Below are 27,133 nucleotides of genomic sequence, written 5' to 3' on the forward strand. Positions count from 1 at the left end.
TTCTGAAAGGTTCAAAGATAACTTGAGTCCAGTTTAAAACTAGTATCCGACTCATACAATTATAGTTGGTGGTGACTTGAATATGTTGGTGAAAATTGATGTTTAAATGTGGAGGTATGCATAAAATACCATCCGAAATTGTGCTAACGCAATCTCTGATAATTATTTGGTGCAATTAGTTCACTGGCCCACACGAACAGTAAACAGTTGTGAAAAAACACTTGGCCACCTACTGCCAAAAAATTCTGAGCTGATAACGTGCACCAAAACGGGTACAGGAATTAGTGAATACAGCGTTGTCGCAGCGAGACTGAATATCGTTAACTCCAAAATCCGCCAAAAATAAACGAAAAATACATTTATTCAGGAAAGCCTTCCTGAGAGACAATCTCCACTCCTTCCAAATTAACAATGTAAGTGTAGACCAGATGTGGCTTTTAGTCAGAGAAGTAGTATCGACAGCGACAGAGCAATTTGTACCAAAGATATTAACAAAAGACGGAACTGATCCCTCATGGTATACAAAACAGGTCAGAACACAGTTGCAGAAACAACGAAGAAACCATGCCAAATTTAAACGAACACAAAATTCCCAACACTGCAGATCTTTTACAGCAACTCGAAATTTAGGGCGAACTACAAAAACGGTTCAAATGGCTCTGAGCAATATGGGACTTAACATCTAAGGTCATCGGTCCCCTAGACTTAGAACTATTTAAACCTAACTAACCTAAGGACATCACACACATCCATGCCCGAGGCAGGATTCGAAGCTGAGACCGTAGCAGCAGCGCTGCTCCGGACTGAAGCGCCTAGAACCGCTCGGCCACAGATGCCGGCGGCAAACTTCAATGCGAGATGCTTATAATAGTTAACGAAACTTTGCCTCGAGACCTAGTAGAAAATCCAAAGACATTCGCTGGTACATAAGCTATCCTAGCGGCAGGACACAATCAGTGCCTTCTCTGTTCGATATCAATGCAAATACTATCGATAACAGTGCTGCTAAAGCAGAGTTACTAAACACAGCCTTTCGAAATTCCTTCACCAAAGAATACGAAGTGAATACTCCATAATGCGACTCAAGAGCAGCTGACAACATGAGTAACTAATAAGATGATATCCTCGGAGTATTGAAGCAACGTAAATCACTTAATAAAAGCAAGTCTTCCGGCCCAGACCGTATACCAGATAGGTTCCTTTCAGAATATGCTTATGCAATAGCTCCATATTTAACACTCATATACAACCACTCGCCCTTCGAAAGATCCGTGCCGGCCGCGGTGGTCTAGCGGTTCAGGCGCTCAGTCCGGAACCGCGCGACTGCTACGGTCGCAGGTTCGAATCCTGCCTCGGGCATGGATGTGTGTGATGTCTTTAGGTTAGTTAGGTTTAAGTAGTTCTAAGTTCTAGGGGACTGATGACCACAGATGTTAAGTCCCTTAGTGCTCAGAGCCATTTTGAAAGATCCGTACCCAAAGACTGGAAAGTTGCACCACTGTTCAAGAAGGCAATAAGAGTAAGCCACTAAATTACAGGCCCATATCATTAACCTCGATATGCAACAGGATTTTGGAACATGTGTTGTGCTCGAATATTATGAATTACTTCAAAGAGGTCATTTTATTAACAGATAGTCAACAAGGATTTAGAAAACCTCGTTCATGTGAAACACGACTAGCTCATTACTCAGACAAAGTTGCGAGTGCTAGCGATCAGGGATTTCAAATTGTTTCCGTATTTCTATATTTCCAGTAGGCTTTTGACTCCGTACCTCACAAGTGGCTTGTAATCGAAGTGCGTGATTATGGAACATCGTCTCAGTTTTGCGATTGGATCCGTGATTTCCTGTCAGAGGGGTCACAGTTCGTAATAACTGACGGAAAGTCATCGAGTAAAACACAAGTGATATATAGCGTTCCCCAATGTAATGTTACAGCCCTTCTGCTGTTCCTGATTTATATAAACTATTTAGGAGATAGCCGCTGCTGTGGCCGAGCGGTTCTAGGCGTTTCAGTCTGGAACCGCGCTCCTGCTACGGTCACAGGTTCGAATCCTGCCTCGGGCATGGATCTGTGTGATGTCCTTAAGTTAGTTAGGTTTAAGTAGTTCTAAGTCTAGGGGACTGATAACCTCAGATGTTAAGTCTCATAGTGCTTAGAGCCATTTGAACCATTTAGGAGACGATCTGAGCAGCCGTCTCAAGTTGTTTGCAGATGATGCTGTCGTTTATCGTCTAGTAAAATCATCAGAAGATCCAAACCAATTGCAAAGCGATTTAGATTAGCTATCCGTATGGTGCGAAATTTGAAACTGATCCTAAATAATGAAAAGTGTGAGGTCATCCACATAAGTACCAAAACGAATTAAATTGGAAATAACACACAGAAAATGTTGCGGGGAAGGCGAACCAAAGAGTGTGTTTTATCAACAGAACACTTACAAGATGCTACAGATCTACTAAAGAGACAGCCTACACTACGCTTGTCCGTCTGCTGCGCGGTATGGGATCCTTACTGGACAGGATTAACGCAGTACATCGAGAACGTTTAAAGAAGGGCAGAATATTTAGTATTATCGAGAAACAGTGGGGAGAGTGTCACGGACATGATACAGAATTTGGGGTGAGAATCTTTAATACAAAGACGTTTCTCAGTGCGGCGTTATCTTCTCTCGAAGTTTCATTCAGCAGGTTCCTTCTCCGAATACGAAAATATTTTGTTTATGCCGACCTACACAGGGAGAAACGATTATCATAATAAATAATTGAAATCAAACTTTGCGAGGGGAGATATAGGTGCTTGTTTTCTTCGCACTCAGTTCAAGAGTGGAAGAATTGAGAATTAGTGTGAAGGTGGTTCAATGAATCCTCTGTCAGGCAATTAAGTGTGATTTACGGACTAGGAATGTAGATGTAGATGTTGAAGTGTCGTACAGTACGGTGTGCCTTATTGGTAAAATACCTTCCTCCTATTTATGTCTTGCGAAAATACGACGAAGGTAAAATTAGAGAGATTCCATTTCTGACTGGGGCTTACCAGCAACTGTTCTTTCCGCAGACCATTTTCGACTGCAACATAAAGGGGGGGGGGGGGAGAGTACACAAAGTACATTTCACTGCACAACGTAAGGTGACCTGCTGAGTACAGATGTGGGTACAGATATATACAGACATAGAACAACTGCAGCTTAACATGAAATATGAATCACACTGTGAATTTGTATTTTTACATACATAATCCCATAGCGGAGGTGATATTGACAATATGTGGCAAAAAAACGCCTCAGAAGAGGGGCTAGAGACTGTGGATCATTAGTTTGACCGTTAATCAGGCGAAAAGCAAGCCACACGACTCTGTTTCATTTTTGGATTCTGTGCTTGTAAGTTACTGTGGGTGATTTTTACACCACTATTAACATAAGACTTTTACATACTCCACGTGGAGAGAACCTGAGGTAACAGTGCAGTCCATTTCTGAGTAACGTTTAGCGTTTGATATCTTTCGACAGATTCATTAGCTGTTAGTTGCTGCTGGAGATTTTATTGACAATTATGACCAATGATCACGTTTTCTGCAAACAATCATTGCAGAAGATGAGACCTGGTTCTGTCATATCTATCCCAACGGCCATAGTACATATTTCCACATACACATTTCGACGAGTACCCAGACAATTGTGACATCACTTCTTCGATTTCCGTATGCTTCGTTAATAGTTTTCAGTAGCTTCGTAAGCGGTGCATAAGTTGTTTCGCGCCAAGTTGAGATTAGTTTCAAGATGAAAGAAGTAATCTTGTTTGTATAGTCTGCTTTCTCTGCTTTATGTAGGTATTCGATAAACTTGTAACCTACTTCATGTTAAGGGATATGACACTGAAGAGACGGTTTAACGCTGTATAATGCAAAAACAGATTACTTTAGTCATGGGGCAGGAAAGTTTAATGGAGGCATTTATGATCAAATCGAAAGTTTAAATTTCACCTATCCTAATATTCTAAGAAACGGGATTCCTTAAACATCAGTTGATAACATTTAAGTCTCATACTTGTATAAAGCTCTGTTCAACGGATACGTAATGTAAGTTACACCAACTGCTAGGCTATTTATCTTAACTTCATTGCTGCAGGCTTTTTGATATGTCTAAAAACTACCTCTAATTCGAACAATGCGCACCAACTGTTCGTTTTTAACCCAGACGCTTGTTATAAGGGGCGTTCAATAAGTAATGCAACACATTTTTCTTTCTGAAAGCAGATTGGTTTTATTCAAGATCCATTATACCATGTTATTCCTCAATATTTTGGCTACAAAACCCTGTTTTTCAGCATAATCTCCGTTCAATGGAACGTCCTTGCGCCACGTTACTGAGAGGGGCTCCATGTCGTCATGGTACCACTCTACTGGTCATCGTCGGAGCCAATTTCTTACTGCATCAATATCCTCCCCGTCACCCATGTACCACTTCACATGGAGTGCAGCTTTCATTGGGCGGCCAGCCGGTGTGGCCGAGTGGTTCTAGGCGCTTCAGTCTGGAATCGCGTGACCTCTACGGTCGCAGTTTCGAATCCTGCCTCGGGCATGGATGTGTGTGATGCCCTTAGGTTAGTTAGGTTTAAATAGTTCTAAGTTCTAGTGGACTGATGACCTCAGATGTGAAGTCCCATAGTGCTCAGAGCCATTTGAACCTTCATTGGGCCAAACAGGTGGAAGTCGGAAGATGTGAGATCTGGCCTGCAGGGTGGATAAGGAAGAATAGTCTAACCAATTTTTTTGAAGACAACCAAGAGACGTCCGTTTGCCCAGCGAGGTATTTGTTTGTGATACGTCCATCACCTCGAATGAGAGTGTCCGTACGTTCCAACATCGCAGAAGTCACAGCTGTATGCTGTCGGCCAGCACACCGGAGATCGGACAGGTTTGTGCAACCTTGTTGTGATGATGACAGACGCCTCGCCCAATGACTCACCATGCTGTTGTTCAGTACCAGGTGTGCAAGCGCCTATGAATATCTGTAATGGTATGGTTTACCGCCAAAAGAAAATCAATGACAGCTCTCTGCTTGGAACGCACCTCCGTTACAGCCGTCATTTTGAAGGCTATGGGTAGTGCCGCCACCTACTGGAACTTCGTGTAATTATAGGGGCTAAAGGGGAATATTCGACGACGTTCTATAAAAAAATTCGCATTTTTTCAACAGAAACTGGCGCAGAATACAAAATGGGCTGCATTACGTATTGAACGACTCTCGTAGCTCATTTTCTATGGAATTATTCTCATAAATGTAAGGTACTGGTTAAATTCTTTCACTGCTTCAGAATTCTTCATGAGACGCTAAATTCTAATGAAGATCCGTCTATTACTAATGTGTTTTAACGCTTTTTTTTAAACATGCCCGTTTATTCGACACCTGTGTAACACTGAGAGATATGAAATCACGAGAAAAAATATATTTATATAAAAAAATACTACAGGTAACAGCAATGTTAAATTGATAAAGTCTCTGAGAAATAGGAACGAGAAAAAGTGTGGATTTTTTATGATTAGTAAGATTGTCACCATCTTTACCAACTGAGACATTGAGACGCAATTATCTGTTATTTTACAGGTGGAAACAGCGTTGGCGTACGACGCAGTGCATGTTTATGCAAATGCGTTGTTCAAGCGAGAGACAGCTGTACCAGTGGCCGACGAGAGTCTCTTCTGCAATGACAGCCTCGTGTGGGACCACGGCATCAGCGTCCGTGATTTTATGTTGAAGGTAAGACCCAATGAAGCTAAAGACGTCTGTTCCCAAATACATCATTAATGAATTGTATAGCCAGAAGATTATGATTAACGCTCTGCCACATATAGTAGCGTGCTTGGATCACTTGGAAGTCATTTGATTGTGTACTTAAATTCCCCCAATAAGACATAGATAAACTATAATACTTTGTTGATGGTGAACAGCAACCAACCATAAATTGGTTTTACATTATTTTATTCAAAAAGTGCCGATACCGGTTTCGAATTTTTTACAAGTCATCACGACATTTGTTTCATGCTTTCATCAATACAGGTTATACACTGGTTTCCTGTGCATTGTCCTAGGGTAAAAAGTAATTTAGAATTCACAAATGTGTAACAAAAATGGTTGCACTATATATTTATGTTGGAATGCAACTTACGTGAAACGTCCATCTGGCGCAGATGAAAGGTGTGGCAGTGAAGCAGAATTCCTGATCACAAGACTTTGCACCAAAATCCTATTTCTCCTGAGAGCTATTCGATAAGAGTAGGCATGTGCTGGAATTGGGTTTCAACATCCCCCTTTTCTCACCACCATTCAATACAAACCTGACACTACACTACCTACAGGTCCATTATAGTTACATACACTTTTCAGATACACTTAAAACAGACAACTCTCAAATTTCAACAAGGAAATCTGCTATTGTGCGCGAAGCGAACGAAAATGTCTCCAGTTAGGCCGCTGAACCTCCCTTTCGGAGTTTCGCACCAAAGCATGCAGTATGAATATACTTTTTATCTCTAATATGAAGTGACTACCCAAAACATTATGACCATCTGCTTAATAGCGTGTTGGTCCATCTTTTCAATGCAGTACAACAGTGATAAAGAGGGGCATCGATTCGAGAAGTCCTTGGTCGCATCCAGAGGTGTGTGGTACCACATATCGTTGCACACGTCACTCAGTTCTTGTAAATTAATGGGCCTATGGTTTGTGTATGCAGAGCTGGCGTGCAGTAGCCTCCCAGATGCCAAGGTATCAACTTGACTTCAGTATCATCTTTCCTAAACCACTGTAGTAGGATTCTCACCTTGTGACATGGACAGTTATCATTCTGGAAGATGTCATTGCCATCACATAATACATCAAACACAAATGATGAGGTTGTGGTGCAATAATGTTAGTGACAGCACGAGAAGCTAGCTTGTGGCATGAGGGAGCGTTAAGTATGTGGTGACTCATCCAGCTAGCCGTGACTAGAAAGCCAGATGAAGCTTGCGAGGAATTCAGGTAGTGTTGATGGCTCAGCCTCAAGACGCGGGTATTCCTGAGGCAGTGTGTATGCACTGATTTAACGGGGTGGAGACAACACAGTGGTAGATAAGATGGATTAAATGAATGAGAGATAATATATATTTTCAATGAAATTACATTACAGAACATACAAACATTACACAAAAATGGAAATACATAAGAGGAATTGTGTCTGCTAGATGAGTTCAATGTAATTTCAAGCATGAGGCTAGGATTCTTATTGTAATTTTTACTATTATTTGGAATTGCAATATATTATAAAATTAATAAAAATAAACAACTGGAGTAGTTTGAGCATACAATTTGTCACTTGAAATATGATGACACAAACAAGCCACATTTAAAACCACGCATGTATAAAGAATTACAGACACATTTATTAAATGATAATAAACAAATTTTCCAGTCCTGTAATCCATCCACAGTTGCAAGTAATATCAAGACTGTATGAGTTTCACAGATCCTTACCAAATATTGCAAGTGGATGAGTAACAATAATTTTTTATTTGGTAAGTATGCATTATTGTATGGAGAATTTTGGGACTCTCCTTCATAGGTGGGGGGGGGGGGGCACTACACACACACTTAGGTAGCAGGTTCTAGCAAAGAGCATATGGCTTTTTTCTCCAATGGAAATTACTTGAACGAAGATGATCTTCTTTTTGTAAAAGATCGTTGAGAAAATTTACAGAATCAGCATTTGCAAGTGACTGTAGAATGACTACTGGTGCCAACACACATATTACATAAGGGCCACGAAGAAAATATAACAAATTAGGGCTTATGTGGAGCCATTTATTTATTTAACCTGATCTGATTAGGACCATCAGGCTCTCTCTTACATCGGACCAGTGTTTCACACCTACAGTGCCTTTTTTACATCAAAGTTTCCTAAGAAATTAAAATTTTAATACCACACATAGTATTAAAATCATCTGAACATCTGAGGAGAAATTGGGAGTAGATATTACTGATGTGAACTAATAAAGTTAATAGTGGCAGTTCTTGCTCTACTGCAGCTAATGCCACTAATAGTGGTAATATTAAAGATAATAATAATAATAATAATAATAGTAATAATGAAAATAATAATGACAATAACAGCAATATTGATAATGACCTAGAAAGTACTTGCGAAAGGTAATTTAGAGAGACAGAACCAGCTAAGAATACTGAGAAAAGTGGAAAAATCTAGATGGAAAGATGGATGTATAAGGATAAAGATTGTGTACAGGAGTAGTACCCAGATGAGAGTTCTGATGCAAAGAGCATATTGGATTAAAATTTCCAAGACGCAAACAATATTCTAATTTTGCAGTCTCCCCCCCCCCCCCCAAAATTTATCTATATCCATAAAAGGAAATTATCATTTAAAATTTAATACTCATACATTAAATTAAAAAATCTAAAATTTATTCAAATTCAGTTATGTGAATCAAATTACCTTTATTTTGTTTTCTATGTCAATAAAAAAATTTAATCCAACAATTTTTTCTAATTTATCTTCATCTTCTGAAAAGATTTTAAAATAGCAATCTGGAAGAACAATTTTAAATTTGTCATCTAAAAGTAATAAAACTTTTTCACCATATTTAGATGATAAAAGTTCAGCTTATGAAACATTGTAAGAATTATGTTTCTTCAGCTCTCATAATTCAGTCAACACTTCTGCTCAACCATTACTATTACTGTTAAGGTCTCTTACTAGAGTTTCAACTCTATAAATTTTGTCCATTTTCTTTTGGTTTTATTTATGTAGAACAAATTTTAAGATTTAACTTTTTAATCTATAGAAGTCTTAAGTTTTCAATTTTTATCTTCCCTAGATCCATGAAAATATTTCATAAGCAAAGAAAGCATGAAGTTAAAATTTCTATAATTTTTTCTAATTTGTTACTGATTTAATTAATTAAAAATTTTCAGTAAGCGTTCTGTGTTGAGAATTATGAGTTAAATTCTTCTCGCCATACGTAACAACATATGCAATTGAATCATTAGCTATATTCTCATTAAGGAATGCATATAATTTCATTGTTGATTTTTGAGAAGCTACAAAATTTATTCTTCTAAACATATTTATTACATAGATAGTGCAACTCTGAATAAAATGCAATGCACTTGCATTTACATTTTGTAATTGGGTTATTCTCTTAAAATCCCTAAAAGTATCATAAGCTTTTAAGAAGTTATTTGGTGGATAAAGATTCTATAATTCTTGAGGCAAAATTTCATTTATTCCATTTTTAAAATAGATATTTTGTAATTTAACATGATCGAATTCAGAAGATCATTTAACTGATTATTGTTACAGTTAATTGGAAAACAACAAAAATAAAGTAGGGCATATCAAATTTGGCACAATTATAATAATTGGTGTTTTGTAGTTCTACAATTTTCTTTCCATTTAATCCAGCAAATGTAGTTGTTTGTAGTTCAAAGAAAGAAATAGGAGTTTTTGGAGTTTTCTCTCTTTCTTGGTGTAGTTCAAGTGAATATTCTGGTTCATATTTAGTAATAGGAACACAGGTTTCCATACTTTTTACAACAATTTTACATTATTTAAGAATAGTATCATTATTATTATCATCAACAGGCCAATGAAGAATAGAATCTTGCTGATCTTTTCTTGAACTCCAGGTGAAAATTACAGTTAAACCTCCCTCCCACATAATTTCTTGATGATCTTTAAAAAAACTCACCAAATAATTCTAATGAATAAATTACTTGAATTTTGTTGGTTTTAATTTTACCATTGTTATGAATATGTCCTTCCATATTTAATTCATTCAATAAAGATGAAGTTGATCGAAAAGAGTTGAGAAATAAATAAATGGATGTTTTATTCTAGATAATATAGTTTCCATTTCTGATTGTAAAAACATTAAATTATTCTAAAACATAATTATAAATTAGTTTAATATTCGATTACCATCATAAACTGAAATTCTGTTCCATCTGTGTGAATAACGTCAAAAGCCATATAAAATTGAGAACAGTTAGAATGAATCCTAGCATCACTATTATTAATATTAAATTCTGTTCCCTGTTAGGAAGATTCAACTTATATTTTGTTTTCACATTAGCAGAAAATGAATAAAATTGATAACCCTCGATATTGTTCATGATTTATTAAAGTAAAAACTTATTAATTCATTTCTAAAACAACTGTTACATATTTAAGGAGATTAAATTATCATTTTCATCAGTTATAGTATCCTAAATTCTGAATAGTATAAAAAATTGGAATATTTGTAGGATCAATTGATTCATAAATTATTAGACCACCAATTCAGCAGTAGGTGTAAATGAAGCAATTGTATTAGTTTCTCAATCAGTATTCGGTGTAAATGAAGCAATTAAATTAGTTTCTCAATGAAAATGATCATTATATTTAACATCAGCTATATTAAAGTTTATTTTTCTTAATTCAAAGGAATTATTTTAGAAATATCTTCAGTAACAAGTTTTTATTTGCCTTAATAATTTGATTAATAAATCCTACCAAACTCAATATTATCTTCTTTTATATTCCATGTATAATTTTTCATCATGTTCCATAATAATTCTACTCAAAATGTATATGAATATTTGGATTTTTCGATTGGATTGATTTTTCTAAATTTTTCTGACTATACTGAATGTGATTATCTATCATTTGTCCTGTGCAATACAGTTTCTTATTTTTGATATAATATTCAGAGATAAAATAGTTGAATAAAAACCAACAAGTGATCCACATTTATAAGTTTCTCTTATTGGAACAGCGAATCTGTTTTTCAGAAGAGACGAATTATTACACAATTGAAATAGTCCACTCACTTATATTAGTAAAAATTATGTAAATAAATGTCAGATTGGGAAAAATAAGCATTCCCAAGAATAAATTAAAAAATAAACATGGTAAACTTTTACCAAATTCTATTCGATGTGCGATCATAGGACAGAGTGGTTGGGGAAAAATGACTGATAATTATATTATAGTTACAGGATCATCAAACTGGAAGAAAAATAATCAGTTGTACACTTAATATAGAAGTTTAGATCAACCAACATATCAAGAATTTATAAAAAGATGTGAATATTTAAGGATAATATTAATGAAAAAATTTCCAATTCTATTAAAAATGATGATGAGATAATTCTGTTACATAAATATGAAGATAATTCAGTTTGTGATGACTTCATTCTCGAAAACCAAGATATAGTTAGCAAATATTTTACTAGAGAAAGACATAAAGGTACAGATTGTCTTTATTTAAGTCAAACACATAGAAAAACACCAAAAATACTAGTTTGTGATAATTTTAATTTCTTAAATGTTTTTAGAAAAGAAGATACAATTTTAAATCATATTTATCATGAATTTGTTCATGGGTATTTAAACTCTGATGAATTCAAAGAAATATGTAGTAAATGCTGGAATAAAGATACATTTGGTTTTATTACAATAGATTTGACAAGAAACATTATTGATGGTAAATATAGAGAGAAGATCAAAAGATTTTTAAATGTTGAATGTACAGACGTTAAACTCGGAAAAACGTTGAACATTAAAACGTTGGCCATGAAAATGCATAATTTAAACGATGAACATAAAATAAAAATCATTAACATAAATATATGTTTGCAAAACACGATCAAGATGTTTTTAAAAAAGCCAGACAAAATAGAAGACTAAAGACACAATTTAAAGAAGTTGTTTAAGAAACAGAAAAAGCAACCAAGAACAGAATAGGCAAAATTTAAAAATGAAGATCAACCAGTTATTGATACAATCGAAAAAGTTAACTAAGGGACTGAAGGATTAGGAGAAAAAGTTATAAAAGCAATTCAAGCAAATGGAGAAGTTGAAAAACAAATTGTTCCTTCTAATCGACGTTATTTAGAAGAATTTAATGATATTCTATCAATTAAGCAATATGGTAGTGATAAAATAGATTACACACTAACGGAATCAGAATTAAATATTTTCTTACAGAATTGTGAAAAGAAAGAACAAAATAAAAGAAAAAGATGTTTAAAAATACATATAAGTGAAAGAATGTTAGACCATATCAGAGTGAAGAAAATGTTTTTGGATTAGAACCTGCTGGTCTGTATAAATCTAGTAATAAATTAACAATATATTTCAATGATGACAAATTAAAAAATGGTGAAAAAGAATATGAAGGAACAGATGGATTAATGAATCTTTTAATTAAAAAACAAATAACTATGGATGATTTAGTTATAGAATTTGATGCAGATGCTGTATATAATGAAAGTAATGCAGGTAAAATACAATCAAGTAAAGGAAATAAATTTAATGATTTGACAAGAGCAGTTGCTATAGAATATTTTTGTAGTCTTTTCATAAAGAAATCTTGATGGAGTCATTTGAAAAGTTGTGAATGTTAATAAAAAAAATATGCAGAAAAACCAGTGCAATATGTTTGGGTGGATGATGTTTGTCAATTAACTGGCAGATTAGCAGTGATACATGGAGAAGACTTAGCTGGAAAAAAAATTATCATACCAAAAAAGTTGGAATAAACTCAAATGTTAACAAACAAATTTAGTGATTTTATTATTAATCATCTGAAAGGATTCCTTATTTAATCAGATTTTGGAATAATTTACCACATACCATTTGAAAATGTGAAAGTAAAGAAATGGATTAGTTAATAATTTTCTTAATAAATTACCATTTGAACTACATCTTCCAGGATATCGATTTTGTGGTCCAGGAACCAAATTAAAAAAAAAAAAAAGATTAGCTGAAGGAGATCACAGAATTAATCCATTAGATTATAGAGATAATAAAGATTCAAAAAAAGCCATGAAGCTGATAAAGAACTTCAGTTACTTGGAAAAGAAAGAATGCTTGCTTCAGATGCTTCATTAGGAGAAAAAATAGCTTCAAGTACAGTTAGAGGAATAATGTGTGGAAAACGAAAATTAGGGTTTGGTATTAATAACTGAGGATTATATAAAATTCGTTATTAATTTTTAATCCATATAAATGAATAACTTAACAATTGATAGTGCTGTGCTATCTAGTGGCAAAATTAAACCAATATCACTTAAACTCAATTATGAATTACGAAATAGTATTGAACCATTTTTAACTGATGCTCAAAAAAGGAAGGTAGAGAAAAATCTAGTAAATATTTTCTTGTTACATTTCGTGCTGGGAAAAAAGTTGTTGAATATCTAACAAAAAAGAAAGAAGGTAAAGAAATAACACAACATGAAGGATGATTTCTTCCATTTCTTTACAGCTTTACCATATTTAACTCCACTTGGTTCATGTGCTGGTGGTTCCACAGCAATTGCAAATGCAGTTATAAATAAGAAAAAAGGTAATAAAGAATTAGACAAACAAAAAGGACGTAATTTAGCAATGGGAAAGAAAGGAAGTGCAGAAATTTTAAGAAATTAATTAAAAAATTTAATAATTCTTTATATAATTTTATAGAAGAATTAGTTACACAATAAAAAATTAAACATTATCGTCGCTTTTTTATGATTGATGAATTACTGAATGAACCAAAAAATTTATAATTTGGAATAGTTACTTTAGATGGATCTGATCATGTTGGCACACATTGGATATTTTATTATAAAAATAAAGATATAAAATTTGTTTTTCATTCATATAGATGACATATTTCCTAAACAACTAGTTAAATGTTTAGGAAAAAATTATCTATTGTACAATATCAAGAGAATACAAAACTACAATGCTGTAATTTGTAATCATTTGTGTCTATTTGTTCTTAAACTATTATGTATGAATTATAAGTTTAATGAAATTTAGATTTCATTAATGGCCATTTTTGGAAGTAAGTTTTATTCTAAACTCAATAACGATTTAGGAAAAATATTATTTTTTCAATCAAAAATTAATAGTAAGTTGATTTTAAGAATCAGATATATTCAATCATCAGTAGACTCAAAAGTAATTAATGTAATTAAACAATTTCAGAGATAATGAAATGGCATTTTTAAAGTAACTAGACTCTATATTGGTTTCAAAGTTAGAAGAATTGTGAATATAAATGATCCAATAGATGTGTAAGATGTACTGCACAAACAATATTTACAGAATGAGTTATCAAATCTTGTTACAAAATCTGAATACACAAATATTCTAACACATCTCAATAATTATAGTACATAACAAGAACTAAGTAAAAAGTTTACAAAAAAGGAAATTGAAGGAAATATTTCGGAAATGCATTTAACTCCATACCTAAAAGAAATCGTCCTCATATGGTATATGATAACCAAATTATTGAATTTACTTTTATGACTTGAGGCAAGCAAAAAAAGCAAATTTCGATGAATATAATTTCATTCTTAAAAAGGTTGTTGTTGAAGGTGAAAACATAAACAGAGTTTTAATATTTAATAATGTAGATATTTGGAAGAGCGTTCTTGACCAAAATAACTCATAACATCCAATCAATAAAAAATAGTGTGCAAATCATATTTTCTAACTGTAATATTAAAAGATTCTGTTAACTGTTCCACTCAATGTAAAGATCATTGTTTGGTGAAATAAATCTTTTTGTATTCTATATCAATGAAGAATGATAATCATATTTACTGCTTTGAGTGGAAAAAGTTTACTGAATCACATAATCCTGATAGATTAACAACTAAAAATGAAAGACAAAGAATTGAAGCTATTTCTGCAGTATGTATAGGTGGTATGTATAGGTGGTTTAGGTAATGGGTTAAGTATTCGTGAACAAAATATTTATGAATTGCATGAACCAAAAGGAAAAAATTTTAAAAGAAAAAATGTAATTCCTTTTGGAATAGATGACTTATAGCGATCTGAGTCAGTCAAAATGGATTTAGGTAAGTTGAAAGGAATTTAAAAAATTAGTAAAAGATATGAATGTATATTAACTCTTATAAATGTTTTTTTCTTAATTTGCTAGGGCTTTTCCAGTTCGAGATATATAGGTAAGAATATAGTTGATTCTTTCAAGAAAGTTTTCTTCGCTGGAGTGCTAAAAAATTTACAGACAGACAATGTCGAAGAATTTTGTGATAAAGATCCAAAAGAATTGATGAAAAAATTTAACAGTAAACATTATTCAACTTTTAGTAAATTAAAAGCATTGTTGTTGAAAGATTTAATAGAATCTTGAAAGAAAAGGTGTGGAAGAAATTTATTCTTCAAGGAATTTTTAATTCGACTGTCTTAGTTTCTAAATTAATTGATGAATATATTAAAACAAAAATTCAACATTAAAGATGTCGCCAAAAGATGCGAATAGAGAAACTGAAAAAATGTTATTGAAAACTGTTTACATAACAAAATCGTTAGCTAGTGAACCTAAATATAAAATTGGTGAAAAATTGAGAATAAGTAAATTTTGAGGAATTTTTGAAAAAGGATTCACTGCTAATTGGTCAACAGAAACTTTTGAAATTGAAGAAGTCAATCATTCTAATCCAGTCACATATAAATTAAAAGATTTAAATGGTGGCCAAATAAAAGGATATTTTTATAAACAAGGACTACTTTAAACGAATTTTCCAGCAGTTTAAAGGGTTAAAAGTTTTGAAAAAGAAAGGTGACACAGTAAGTATTAAATGGTTGGGTTTTGATAATTCAAACAATAGTTGGATAAATGAAACTAATATATTTTTTAACATGTTAATAAAAAATTTGTGTATAAATGGTCAGTGTTATCGATAATTTAATCATTTCTGACATTGAATATAATTTACATTATTTTTATTGTTTCATTAAAGAAGACAGAGAATATTTTAATATTCAAATAAAAGTTAACAAAAAGTAGCTTAAAGTCAAAATCTTCGTGAATTTCAAATTTGAGTTGATGGAATCATATGTTATTAATGAATTTTACATATTACGATATACATAAAATATTTCATAAATGTTATTTTAAGTTTTATTATCAAAAAAGTAGTTCGAAAATTAGTTTTATGTTCTAAGATACCATCGGTTTGTCTGATCACTGACTTTCGTTATAATTACATACAGCGAATTTCTGGTAAAGGTAACGAATAACCACCCTTCAGATTTTTAAAAAAAGTTGAATTTTTGCAAGAACTCAAATTTTCATTAAAAGAGTTTACAGGCGTAGAACTGATGAAGATTTACTATACCATCATACAATGGTTTTTATGAATAATTATCCAAAGTACTGAAATAATTTTGGTGACAACTAATTCTTAAAGTTTCTTTCATTCAATTATACAAATATACTGAGTTTGGTACATAATTAATTGTTGAAAATTCTGCGCAGTCTAGATGCCTATTTCTCTTTTACTAAGCTTAGAATATTTTTTAATTTCTTTATTTACCACATTTTAGCAAGATCTTTTACAGTTTTTTTATTTAATCTATTATCATTATCGTTTCATTGACATTGCCATCAGGATTTGCAATAAGATTGATTAATTACTCTTTATTAAGTTTGGAATAATCCTGCAAAATTTCTGTTTTACAAATTGATCAAAGTTCTTTTATAGTTTTATATCATATTTCTTCATTTCTGTTCCATTAAAATAATCAGTAAATACCAACAAATTTGTCTAGTTATATTTGAATAAACCATTTTCTTTACAATAATTTTCTAAAGTTCTATAGCTCAACCCCTATTTTCGTTTACTATGATTTTCTTAGTTTTGAAATAGCTCAGCTATGGTGTTAAAATTGTTTTGGTTGTATTTATATAGAAAAATATTTGAAATTTCGACATTAAAATGTTTGTTGTTGAAATGTAGCTGTGTGATTTTTAATTTAATTTTAATTGATGATGTACATAGGCAAGTTTTGACACGTCTTATTTATAAAGCGAAAAATTTATTACATTGTTATTTTTTAAATAAATTAAAATTTGGTTATTTCCATATAGAGAGATGTGTTTTGATGGCTACTAATTATAAAGAATAAAATTTATTAAATTTGTAAATTTTTTAATGTGAAAATGAAAATTTAGTTTTTATGGTATAGACAAATGAGGTTTGGTTGGGGTATATTGTGAAATTAGAATCTTTGTTTATATCCTGGAATTTTTAATGAAATATGCTCTTTGCATCAGAACTCTCATTTGGTACTACTTACAATGCCAATGGTATGCCTTATTTGTGCTTTAGTAAATACGTTATTGACTAACTGCTGAAGCTGGAGATGATATTCAGTTCTCTCATATACTGTGGGAGTCTATTCAATGTCATATTCCTCCTATTGAGAAGGACTTCGAGAAAGTGACTGAATGATGGTGTAGGACAGAAAGGATTTTGCTGTGATGGGAACAGTTGTTTTTGCCATGTTGTTGAGACAATCGAGAAGACAAAGAACATTTAACTTCCTGCCGCTTGTCTGCATGCAGCCTGGATAGCTGTGCATATTATGGTGAAATATTATCAAAGAATCGAACATCACAAATATAGCGAACATCATAAACAGTTTCAGGCGCTGTGAGCTTTCCTGAGAAAGTCCTTGCAGGATAGCATCACTGTAATCAATAAATATAAGTATCTTTGTAGGTCAAGAGTTAACAGCTTTTTATATTGATACAGGGCATGGATAGATGCTGATGCCCTCTTGCACATTTAAGTTACATGCTCAGCCGAATTTAGATTTTCATCTAGTATTACTCCCAGACTCTTTGCTGAAGGAAAGAAGTAGATAGTTGTCCCAGTAATTGTTAAATATGGCAACGATTTCCGATATACAGGCTTATTAGCCTAGAATGACCATCCAGCACAGCTTGAGTTTTGGATGGGTTGAGCTTCAACCCTATATCTTGCACTCATTTTGATAGTGCACATGGCCAGCAGGGAGATTCTCAATAGTTGCCTTCACGTTCATTGGATTTGCAGTGAAGTACAGCTGGCGATCATGATAGTAGAGGTGGTACTTTCTCTAGCACAAAACTGATAACACATCTTTTACTTACAGTGAAAAGAATATAGGACCTAATACCAAATCCTGGAGGATCAGAGGCTACATACCTCCATTGTGACATTATGGTCCTGGACATGATGCACTGTTGGTGAAACGTCAGGTTTGAGTGAAACCATTACAATGCACTTGGCGATAAACTTAGGCTTCTAAGTTTCGCAAGTAAAATGCTGAAGTCGACAGTATAACAGGTTTTGCTGAATTCTAAGAAGCACATGATTGTTGCCCCTTGTGTATCTATGGCAATCTTCAGATCATCTGTTACCTTAATTAAGTTAGCTGTTGTGCTTTGATGTTTACAGAAATCTGACAGGTATTTGTCTAGTAGTTTCTTTGTAGTATGCTATGAATTACTCCATTAGGGATTTCGTTGCAAATTTATCTATGAGAGTCTTACTACTGCTGCTATGATATGTAGGAGCAAGCTGGAGTAACGACACATTAGAAGAAGAGAGCATGAACTTAAATTTCAAACTGGAAAGAATATTGTATAGAAAATTTATGTTAGTATCAACAGTTATAATTATTTTCTCATATGTCATTCCAAGACTTGAAAGAGTAGTTTCAAAGCAGGCAAACCCACCTACTTTAAAGGTTTGCACAGGACACATATCAGACACTTTCTGTTAAGGGATTTGATCTCTGTGAACATATATTCCATTATTGTTGGATGTGTGCACCATATAAAGTGACAAATCAGAGCGTAGGTATGCCCCTGCTCCACCCCCTCGCCACTTACATCTATCATGTCTTAACACGATGTTGCCATCTAGATTTACCGAACTTGTGGGAATACTAGGTTTGAGCCAGTTTCCCAACAGAATTATTACATACATATTTATGTCTTGAAATATATGACAGAACTCCTTGAGATTAGCTATTGGAGACTGGACATTTGTGGGTACAATATGGAGCTTAGTGTGCTAGGGTGCAAAAGGTTGCGAGTATTCCTCTGCTGGATATGTGGTATTCGGGGCCAGTGGAGGTGGGGGAACAATGCATAGCGGGGCGCTCTGCGGTAGGGCAGTTCCCAGAAGTGAAAGCGACAAGCGTCTTAGGGAGAAGAGAGGTTTTGTGGCCAAGGCCAGCAGGCTTTGAGCAGCCGACTGGTCTTAGGAACAGAAACTAACTAAAGAGCGCTAGAAAAATTTGTATGCAACAGTGATGAAAAAAATATAAATGGAAGAGAGGGAAAGTGTGCTACTGATAGTTCTAATGATGAGTAACGACAGTGATATGATAATAAATTGTTTAAAAAATGAAAATCAGGTTCAAATTAATCGTCTGAATTAGAGCTCGGCGACAGTACTGAACTAATAGTGAAATAACGATCTATATTGGTATCGGAAGTATGAAAAGTGAATAGAAAATTTATAATTATACTCAAACGAAGTATACTTAAACGAACAAATGACAATAACGGGTAACTGTTTTAAGGAAAATATTACAAAATAAATTGTTTCTTGCAGAATAAAGGCACAAAATGAAACACACAAACTAGAATCTAGAATAGCTAACACGTTTTTTAGCTCGTGAAGCACAAGCATTCGACTGCATTTGCATTGTAAAGTGATTTTTTCCCATTTTCAGTCTTCACCGTTACCTGCAATCATTTGTTGACAGGCTTTGTAGCCCAAATTTAAAGAGCGCACTGTTCAAAATCTTAATGTTTCAGAGGTGAGATCATCGCATATTGTCAAATTTGACTTCGCGAATTTCTTCTTCGCTCTGAAAACTTAAGATCCTTTCTTTACGACACAAACCTGACTGGTCTACGTTATGAATATCCTGGCGCTTTACTTCCCTCTCTAAGACTGCTATATATGTCTTTCACTGTCGCCTGCTAGCTTCTCTAGGGAAAGACTGACCGCTACTCGTCTGCATTCTCTGTGTTGTTCTCGGGAATCCCGAATAGTCTCAGACTATTGTGTCTCTGGTATTGTTCAAGTCGTCTGATTTCTTGATCAGTTTCTGTGCAAGCAATCGTGCCCTATCTTCAGTTTCTTTTAAAGATTTGTTCAGAGCATGGACCACGCTCACATTCTTCTCCAGAGTCTTCTGTATTTTGAACGACACTGCTGCAGTGACAGCATTAGTTATTGTCTGTACAACGAGCCCGAGTGTGTCTTGTGACTGGCGCATGACACTCACCTCAGCCTTCACGAACACTGTAACGTCGGGAACGTTAGGCGGTGCGGCCGCAGCTCCTCGTTTCAGTTCAAAACCAGTGCTCCCTCCAGAATGACCATTGGCGATGCTGTGCGATGTTCGACGGTCATCCATTTCAAATGCAGTTCCAGATCACAGCACTTCAGAATCAAATACTAATGAGACATTATTTGTTTATTTATTTGCTATTTTCTTTTACGCTGTTATTTATGTTTAAGAACAGGCTCAATGTTGCACATGAATTGCCAGGCATAATGCACGTAATATTTTCACATGATTTCAAATGTGTTAGTATAACTAAGCATTATGCTATTTAAGGGGGCAGGTGGAATCCACATAGAATAACTACATTAAAACTAAATAATAATAACTAAAAAAGTTCTGCATACTACCATTTGGCCATCTGGCCCACAGATATCTGTTCATCCAAAATCCAGAAGGCACACTTTATTGGTCTTTTACACTATGTAGCATTTGTGATCACAAATTTCTTAATTTATAGTTCTGGACTACACTACTACGACACTACACTATACAGCACTACATTACACAGCACTACATCTCATTACTGTACTTGGTATTAGAACCAAGCTGGATCTCTCATTTGACTGGATCGTTAGCCTCTAGCTCACTGAGATGCGACTCAGGATTCACAGGGGCTGTCCCACCTAAAGTGTAGAGATTCGGAGATGGCTATCAGGATCTCAGGAAGTCCTTCCTGGTCCTCTCAGAGGCTAGTCTCTTCACTGTATCCAGAAAGATGTTGTAGGTGGGTGATGTGCCGTGGCGTGTCTCTTTATCATGATATAATTCCTCTTCTTGTCTCTCAGCCATGTAGGCTTGCAATTCAAAAGCTGATATCTTAGATGTAAGCGAGTTCAGGTTATGTCACAGTTCCTCATTCCTTGTTATATTAAAGAATGTTGAATTTCCATATGCGTCCCTGTCCTGGTCTGTAACATCTTGTCTAAGGGCACATTTCCAGACGATGTGATCCGGGGTACCGATTGCTTCACACTCTCAAGTGTCTGTGGTGTACTGTCCTGTTTTTAGTAAGTGGCTGGGATACAGACCATGTCCCGACAGGTAGTGTATAGCTCCCTTGGTCGGAAGGAAGTATGTCTATTTTGTTCGTTCGTTTTTGTTAGGAAGGAACTAGTAGATTCTCCTCCCCGTTTCCACCCTGTCCAGGTTTCTTGTCATTCCCTATCAATGCCTGGTTTTATTTCCTTGTTCGATACGGCTCTCGCGCCCAGTATCACCTTTACCTTATCATATTCGCGCGTTTTGAGCCAATATTGTGCACCCCACTTTCGTACTGCTAGATCTAGAGGTTGCAACGACTCAGTCGGTGTTGTTCTATACGCACCTGTCAGCTGCAGGAGTACACTATACCGTGCTCGCGGTAGAGCCTGTGCTGTCCTTACCTTTCTGATTCTATGAGCCCAACTGTTCGACCCGTAGGCCACAATAGCAAGTAAGATTGCGTTGCGGTACGTTCTTACTGAACTTAGTAGCAGCTGAAAACTTCTTAGGCCAATTCTTGCAAAATAGCTTAGGATTTTAATGCCTCTCTGGCAGACGATTTCTACATACGCATGGAAATTTTGCTTTTCGTCGATTTTAAATCCAATGATCAAAAGCATCCGAACACCTGGCTGAAAATGACTTACAAGTTCGTGGCGCCTTCCATCGATAATGCTGGAATTCAGTATGGTGTTGGCCCTCCCTTATCCTTGAAGACAGCTTCCACTCTCGCAGGCATACGTTCAATCAAGTGCTGGAAGGTTTCTTGGGGAGTGGCAGGCCATTCTTCACGGAGTTCTGCACTGAGGAGAGGTATCGTCGTCGGTCGGTGAGGCCTGGCACGAAGTCGGCGTTCGAAAACTTCCCAGAGGTGTTCTATATGATTCAGGTCAGGACTCTGTGCAGGTCAGTCCACTACAGGGATGTAATTGTCGTGATCCACTCCGCGACAGTCCGTGCATTATAAACAGGTGCTCCATCATGTTAAAAGATGCAGTCGCCGTCCCCGAATTGCTCTTCAACAGTGGGAAGCGAGAAGGTGCTTAAAACATCGATGTAGGCCTGTGCTGTGGTAGTGCCACGCACAACAATAAGGGGTGCAAGCCCCCTCCATGAAAAACACGACTACACCATAACACCACCGCTTCCGAATTTTACTGTTGGCACTACACACGCTGGCAGATGACGTTCACCGAACATTCGCCGCACCCACACCCTGCCATCGGATCGCCACATTGTGTACCGTGATTCGTCGCTCCACACAATGTTTTTCCACTGTTCAATCGCCCAATGTTTACGCTCCTTACACCAAGCGATGCGCATTTACCGGCTTGATGTGTGGCTTATGACCACGAAATCCAAGTTTTCTCCCCTCCCACCAAACTGTCAAAGTACTTCCAGTGGATCTTGATGCAGTTTGGAATTCCTGTGTAATGGTCTGGATAGACGTCTGCCTATTTACATTACGACCCTCTTCAACTGTCGGCAGTCTCTGTCAGTGAACAGACAAGGTCAGCCTATACGCTTTTGTACTGTACGTGTCCCTTCACATTTCCACTTCACTATCACATCGGAAACAGTGGACCTAGTGATGATTAGGCGTGTGGAAATCTCGCATACTGACGTATGATGCAAATAACACCCAATCACCTGACCACGTTCGATGTCCATGGGTTCTGTGGAGCGCCCCATTCTGCTCTCTCACTATGCCTAATGACTACTGAGGTCGCTGATAAGGAGTACCTAACAGTATGTATTTGGGGGTGTTCGGATACTTTTGATCACAGGTTGGTCATTATTCTGATTGTGGGATTTTTCGTTCTTGATAATTTTCCTATAAGTAACATATAGACAACAGTATGCGTTTCACTATTCTTTTAATTCACAGAACAGAACCTTAGCAGTACCTCCAAAAAGCCTAACTACCGCGCGTCACTCACTCGTCGCCACGTTGGTCCTTCTCAAGCCTAGTTGTCTTCCCCTCGCTGCCTTTGCGAGTATAACAGGAAAGAAAATGGCTGCTAGTGGTGTAAGGTACCCTCTGTCATGAACCATAAGGAGCATTCACGTAGATGTATATACTTGCAATTTTTCGTTAAGATTTTTTGCATTGCAAGACCGGATGAAGGCAATACTTTGTGAACTTCACTAACAATTTGTTTAAAACTCTGTTGCTGTTTTAACGAGAGGTTACAAGACTACCATAATAACGTTCCATGTAATACAGTTAATTATGTGTATGTCTAATCAGCTTTAAATTTGTATGGTAGGCATTATGTAAGCACCTAACTTTGATTCAGTAGCGTGTGACGTCATATCGGGTATTTAAGTATCTCGCGAAGAGACAATGAGGATAAAATAGGAGAGGTTAGAGCCCACACAGAGGCATACCGACAATCTTTCTTTCCACGAACAATACGAGACTGGAATAGAAGGGAGAACCAATAGAGATACTCAAAGTACCCTCCGCCACACACTGTCAGGTGGCTTGCGGAGTATGGATGAATATGTAGATGTAGATGTGAGTATAAGCAGTAGGGTACAAGAGATCTTTTATCGGTGGGCTTTTGTCGATGTTGGCGAGTGTGTTTCTGTCGAAAGGCTGTGGCGCTAAGCAGTCACGTGTGTGTTAAATACTTCAACATTTTAGTGGAGGTGGAATAATTTTGTGGGCACGGGTTGTGCACTCATCATGGGGTTTGGAATATTCCACTGTGTTTTCGCTGATTTATTTTGCATGACTATGAAATCTTTAATTTTGTTTGCTTGATTTGATTCAGATGTGAACTGCAATTACTTGGTGCAGTTAATACTTATATTCGTGTGCGATAGATTTTTTGCACGTTTTCAGTGTAGTTATTTGGAATAACGAAGTTTCCTTTACGTTGCGATTGATAGTGGAAAACTACACGTTGCGGACTTTCGTTGTCTGCTGTTGAGTTTCGTGAATTATTGTGTACCTAAGTGAACTTCGCTCACACATTTTTCTACATTCAGCATTCTGCCGTTGCAACATAATTAATTAATGTTTAACTTTTTTATTTTGATAACACAATTCCTGTGAGGCCACAGTTCTCATGTGTGTGAACTTTATTAATAAACATTTATTTGATTTAGACTAGAACTATTTGATTTCAATAATCCTTTAGGATTTACCCAGAAATTTTTTGTTTTATTTATAATTTCGTTTCGCTAATTTGCTTTTTTTTACCAAAAAGAGTTAAAGGATTCACTCCGTGTTAAATGTATGGACTTTAAAGCGATGGTGTGTGATCGACCACTACTGACACGAAACGAGTGAAGCCAACAAATAATTAGGTCGTAGACGTTTAACATAATAACGGCATATAAAAAACACCGGTGCCCCCTATGTGTTCACGTAGTCAACAGCTGCGCTGGTTCCGTCGATTACCACCGCAGGTCACATCGAAGGCCAGGTAAATGTTCCCCACTGCTTAATGCTCCCCCTCACCCCCTCCCGTCTTCAGATATCTCACAGATCATCGCCTATCATGCTTAATAAAGTGGGCTAGCTCAGACATCCAGATTGTGTGGTGAGTCGTATACATAGAGCTCCATGTCGTACACTCGTTGTTTCATTATCCGTCAATCACTTTATACACAGGATGAGTCACTATTGCCACCTAGAATAACTAGTAGCTGAAAAGTTTGTGGGACAAGTGTTGCATGAGACAACAGGGGCCCTAATATGACGTTGGTTTTTTGTTGCTAAGTGTGGTAGCGTCAGAGATATGAAGGTCAACTTTGTTTTTTAAATGGGATACTGTAGTTTGGTGGTTATTTTCTGATAGCGGCTATCGAGACGAATCCAATGATGTGTAACAATAAGGTATTTGAAGGTCAATGAAGGTCAAAAAGGTGGCATGAACGTTCCTTTACAGTAGGTGTTCGAAGTGATTACCATTGGCATCAGTGAAGTGCTGCAAGCTTCTTAATGTGGATTGAGTGGTATTCACTATCACTTAGACACTTATCGTAGCACATGCTCTGACAATTCTCTCTCGTATATCGTGCAAATAGTAAATATTCGCCGTATACGGCGTATCCATCTAACTTGCCATTTACATGTAAACACCATTCGGCGGTTTCGCAGTACAACACTAATAGGAACTGTAAGACTAGTATCGTCGAAACAAGCGAATGTGAATGATGTATTCCTTCGAAGAACAATTCAATATGCTTCTCATTTATGGATCATGCCAACGAAATTCAGTGAGAGCTAGAGACTTATACGCTGAAAGATATTTCAACATACTCACCTTACAAGTCGTACATTTAAATATGTGTATGATAATTTGACAACAGCTGGATCTTCAACACATCGGAAACATATCCGGCTAAGGAAAGTTGCTAACGAGGAAACGGAAATTGGTACTGTTGCCACTGTGGTTCGAGATCCTTGTGTTAGTTCGCGTCAAATCGCAAGGGAATCTGGCAAGACCCAGAGTAGTGTTGTTCGCGTTGTGCATCGCCATGCATATCATCCTTACCGTATCTGTCGCCACCAAGAATTAACTGGTACGGATTGTATGCGTCGCATTGAATTCTGACAATGAGCTCAACTTCAGATTCAGAGGGATGGCACATTTATTAATTTGATTTTATTTACTGACGAGGCTACATACACGAACCATCGAAATGTTAATTTGCATAACATGCATTATTGGGCAACTGAAAATTCATGTTGGCTGCGGCAAGTTGCACTTCAAAAACCGTGGCCGGTGAATGTATGGTGTGGGATTCAGGAGGCCAAAATTACAGGCCCCTATTTCATCGAAGGAAATCTTAATGGTAGGAAGTATACCACATTCCTGCAAGAAAAATTAGGTCTGTCATTGGAAGAAATACCTTTAGGAACCAGGAACAGAATGTGGTATCAACACGATGGGTGACCGGCACATTTTTCGCTGATGGCTAGAAATGAGTTGCAGACACAATTCCCAAATCGTTGGATTCGACGCGGAGGAGATGAGTTGTGACCGGCTCGTTCGCCAAACTTGATGCCTCTGGATTTTTTCTTGTGGGGATTCGCAAAAGTCATTGTTTATAACAATCCATGATAAGAGGATTGCAGCACCGCATTGATACCAATGGTCATTACTTTGAACACTTTCTGTAAATGAACGTTCGTGCCACCTTTGTGACCTTCGTTGACCTTCAGAGGTTGCACACCACTGGATTCGTATCGATAGCCGCTATGAGAAAATAGGTACTAAACTACGGCACCCATTTAAAAAAGCAAAGTTGACCTTCATATCTCTGTAGCGACCCCCACCTAGCAACAAAACACCAACGTCGTATTATGTCCGCCGTTGTCCCATGTATCTTTTGTCCCAGAAAATTTTCTTCTACTATCACACATTCGGAGTTATTCTTGGTGGCAATAGTTAATGACTCACGCTGTAGATACTCACGACAGTAGCACGGATACAACCAACCAGCTACACTGTTTCTGAGATGGTACATAGTTACAGGAAGACATTAGTCAGTCCAGGGAAACACTTAATTGACACGTATTGTATTATACAATGGAGAACTTTCAACGAGACCTTGATGAAGACTCAGATATTTACAGGACCATGTAGACTATGTCAACATCTTGTTAACTGCTTACAGCACTAGATATTTGTTTTCTGTCGGACGTGATGCTCTTCAGAAGGATAATTGTGCATACATAAGACCAGACCAGTACTAGGATGACATCATATCAATTACGATTAATTTTTGTATCCTGACAGGCAAAATATGTGACTATTGACACTAAAGAAAGCAAATGGGGCATCATAGAGCACAGCTTCTAAGATAGCATGCCACTTCCCCGCAGTTTACGGGGATTTAGATGCCTGTGCGTGAACATTTCATGGTATCCTCTTCAAATCAAATGCGAAGGATTTCATGTTATCACAAATTTAACAGATTCCAATTATTTTGCCT

At 36.0% G+C, this 27,133-nt stretch overlaps 1 protein-coding gene across 1 annotated transcript in view; it reads left to right on the forward strand.

Annotated features, from left to right (window-relative positions):
* The window catches only part of LOC126470789 (glutamate receptor ionotropic, kainate 2-like), a 373,922-nt gene that overhangs the window by 64,154 nt on the left and 282,635 nt on the right, over positions 1 to 27,133 (forward strand). Inside the window, exon 4 of the mRNA XM_050098799.1 lies at positions 5,608 to 5,760. Coding sequence (XP_049954756.1) covers positions 5,608 to 5,760 — 153 coding nt within the window. The remainder of the gene's footprint in view (positions 1 to 5,607; positions 5,761 to 27,133) is intronic.

The sequence above is a fragment of the Schistocerca serialis genome, chromosome 3 (genome assembly GCF_023864345.2).
Source record: "Schistocerca serialis cubense isolate TAMUIC-IGC-003099 chromosome 3, iqSchSeri2.2, whole genome shotgun sequence".
Taxonomy (NCBI): Eukaryota; Metazoa; Arthropoda; class Insecta; order Orthoptera; family Acrididae; genus Schistocerca; species Schistocerca serialis.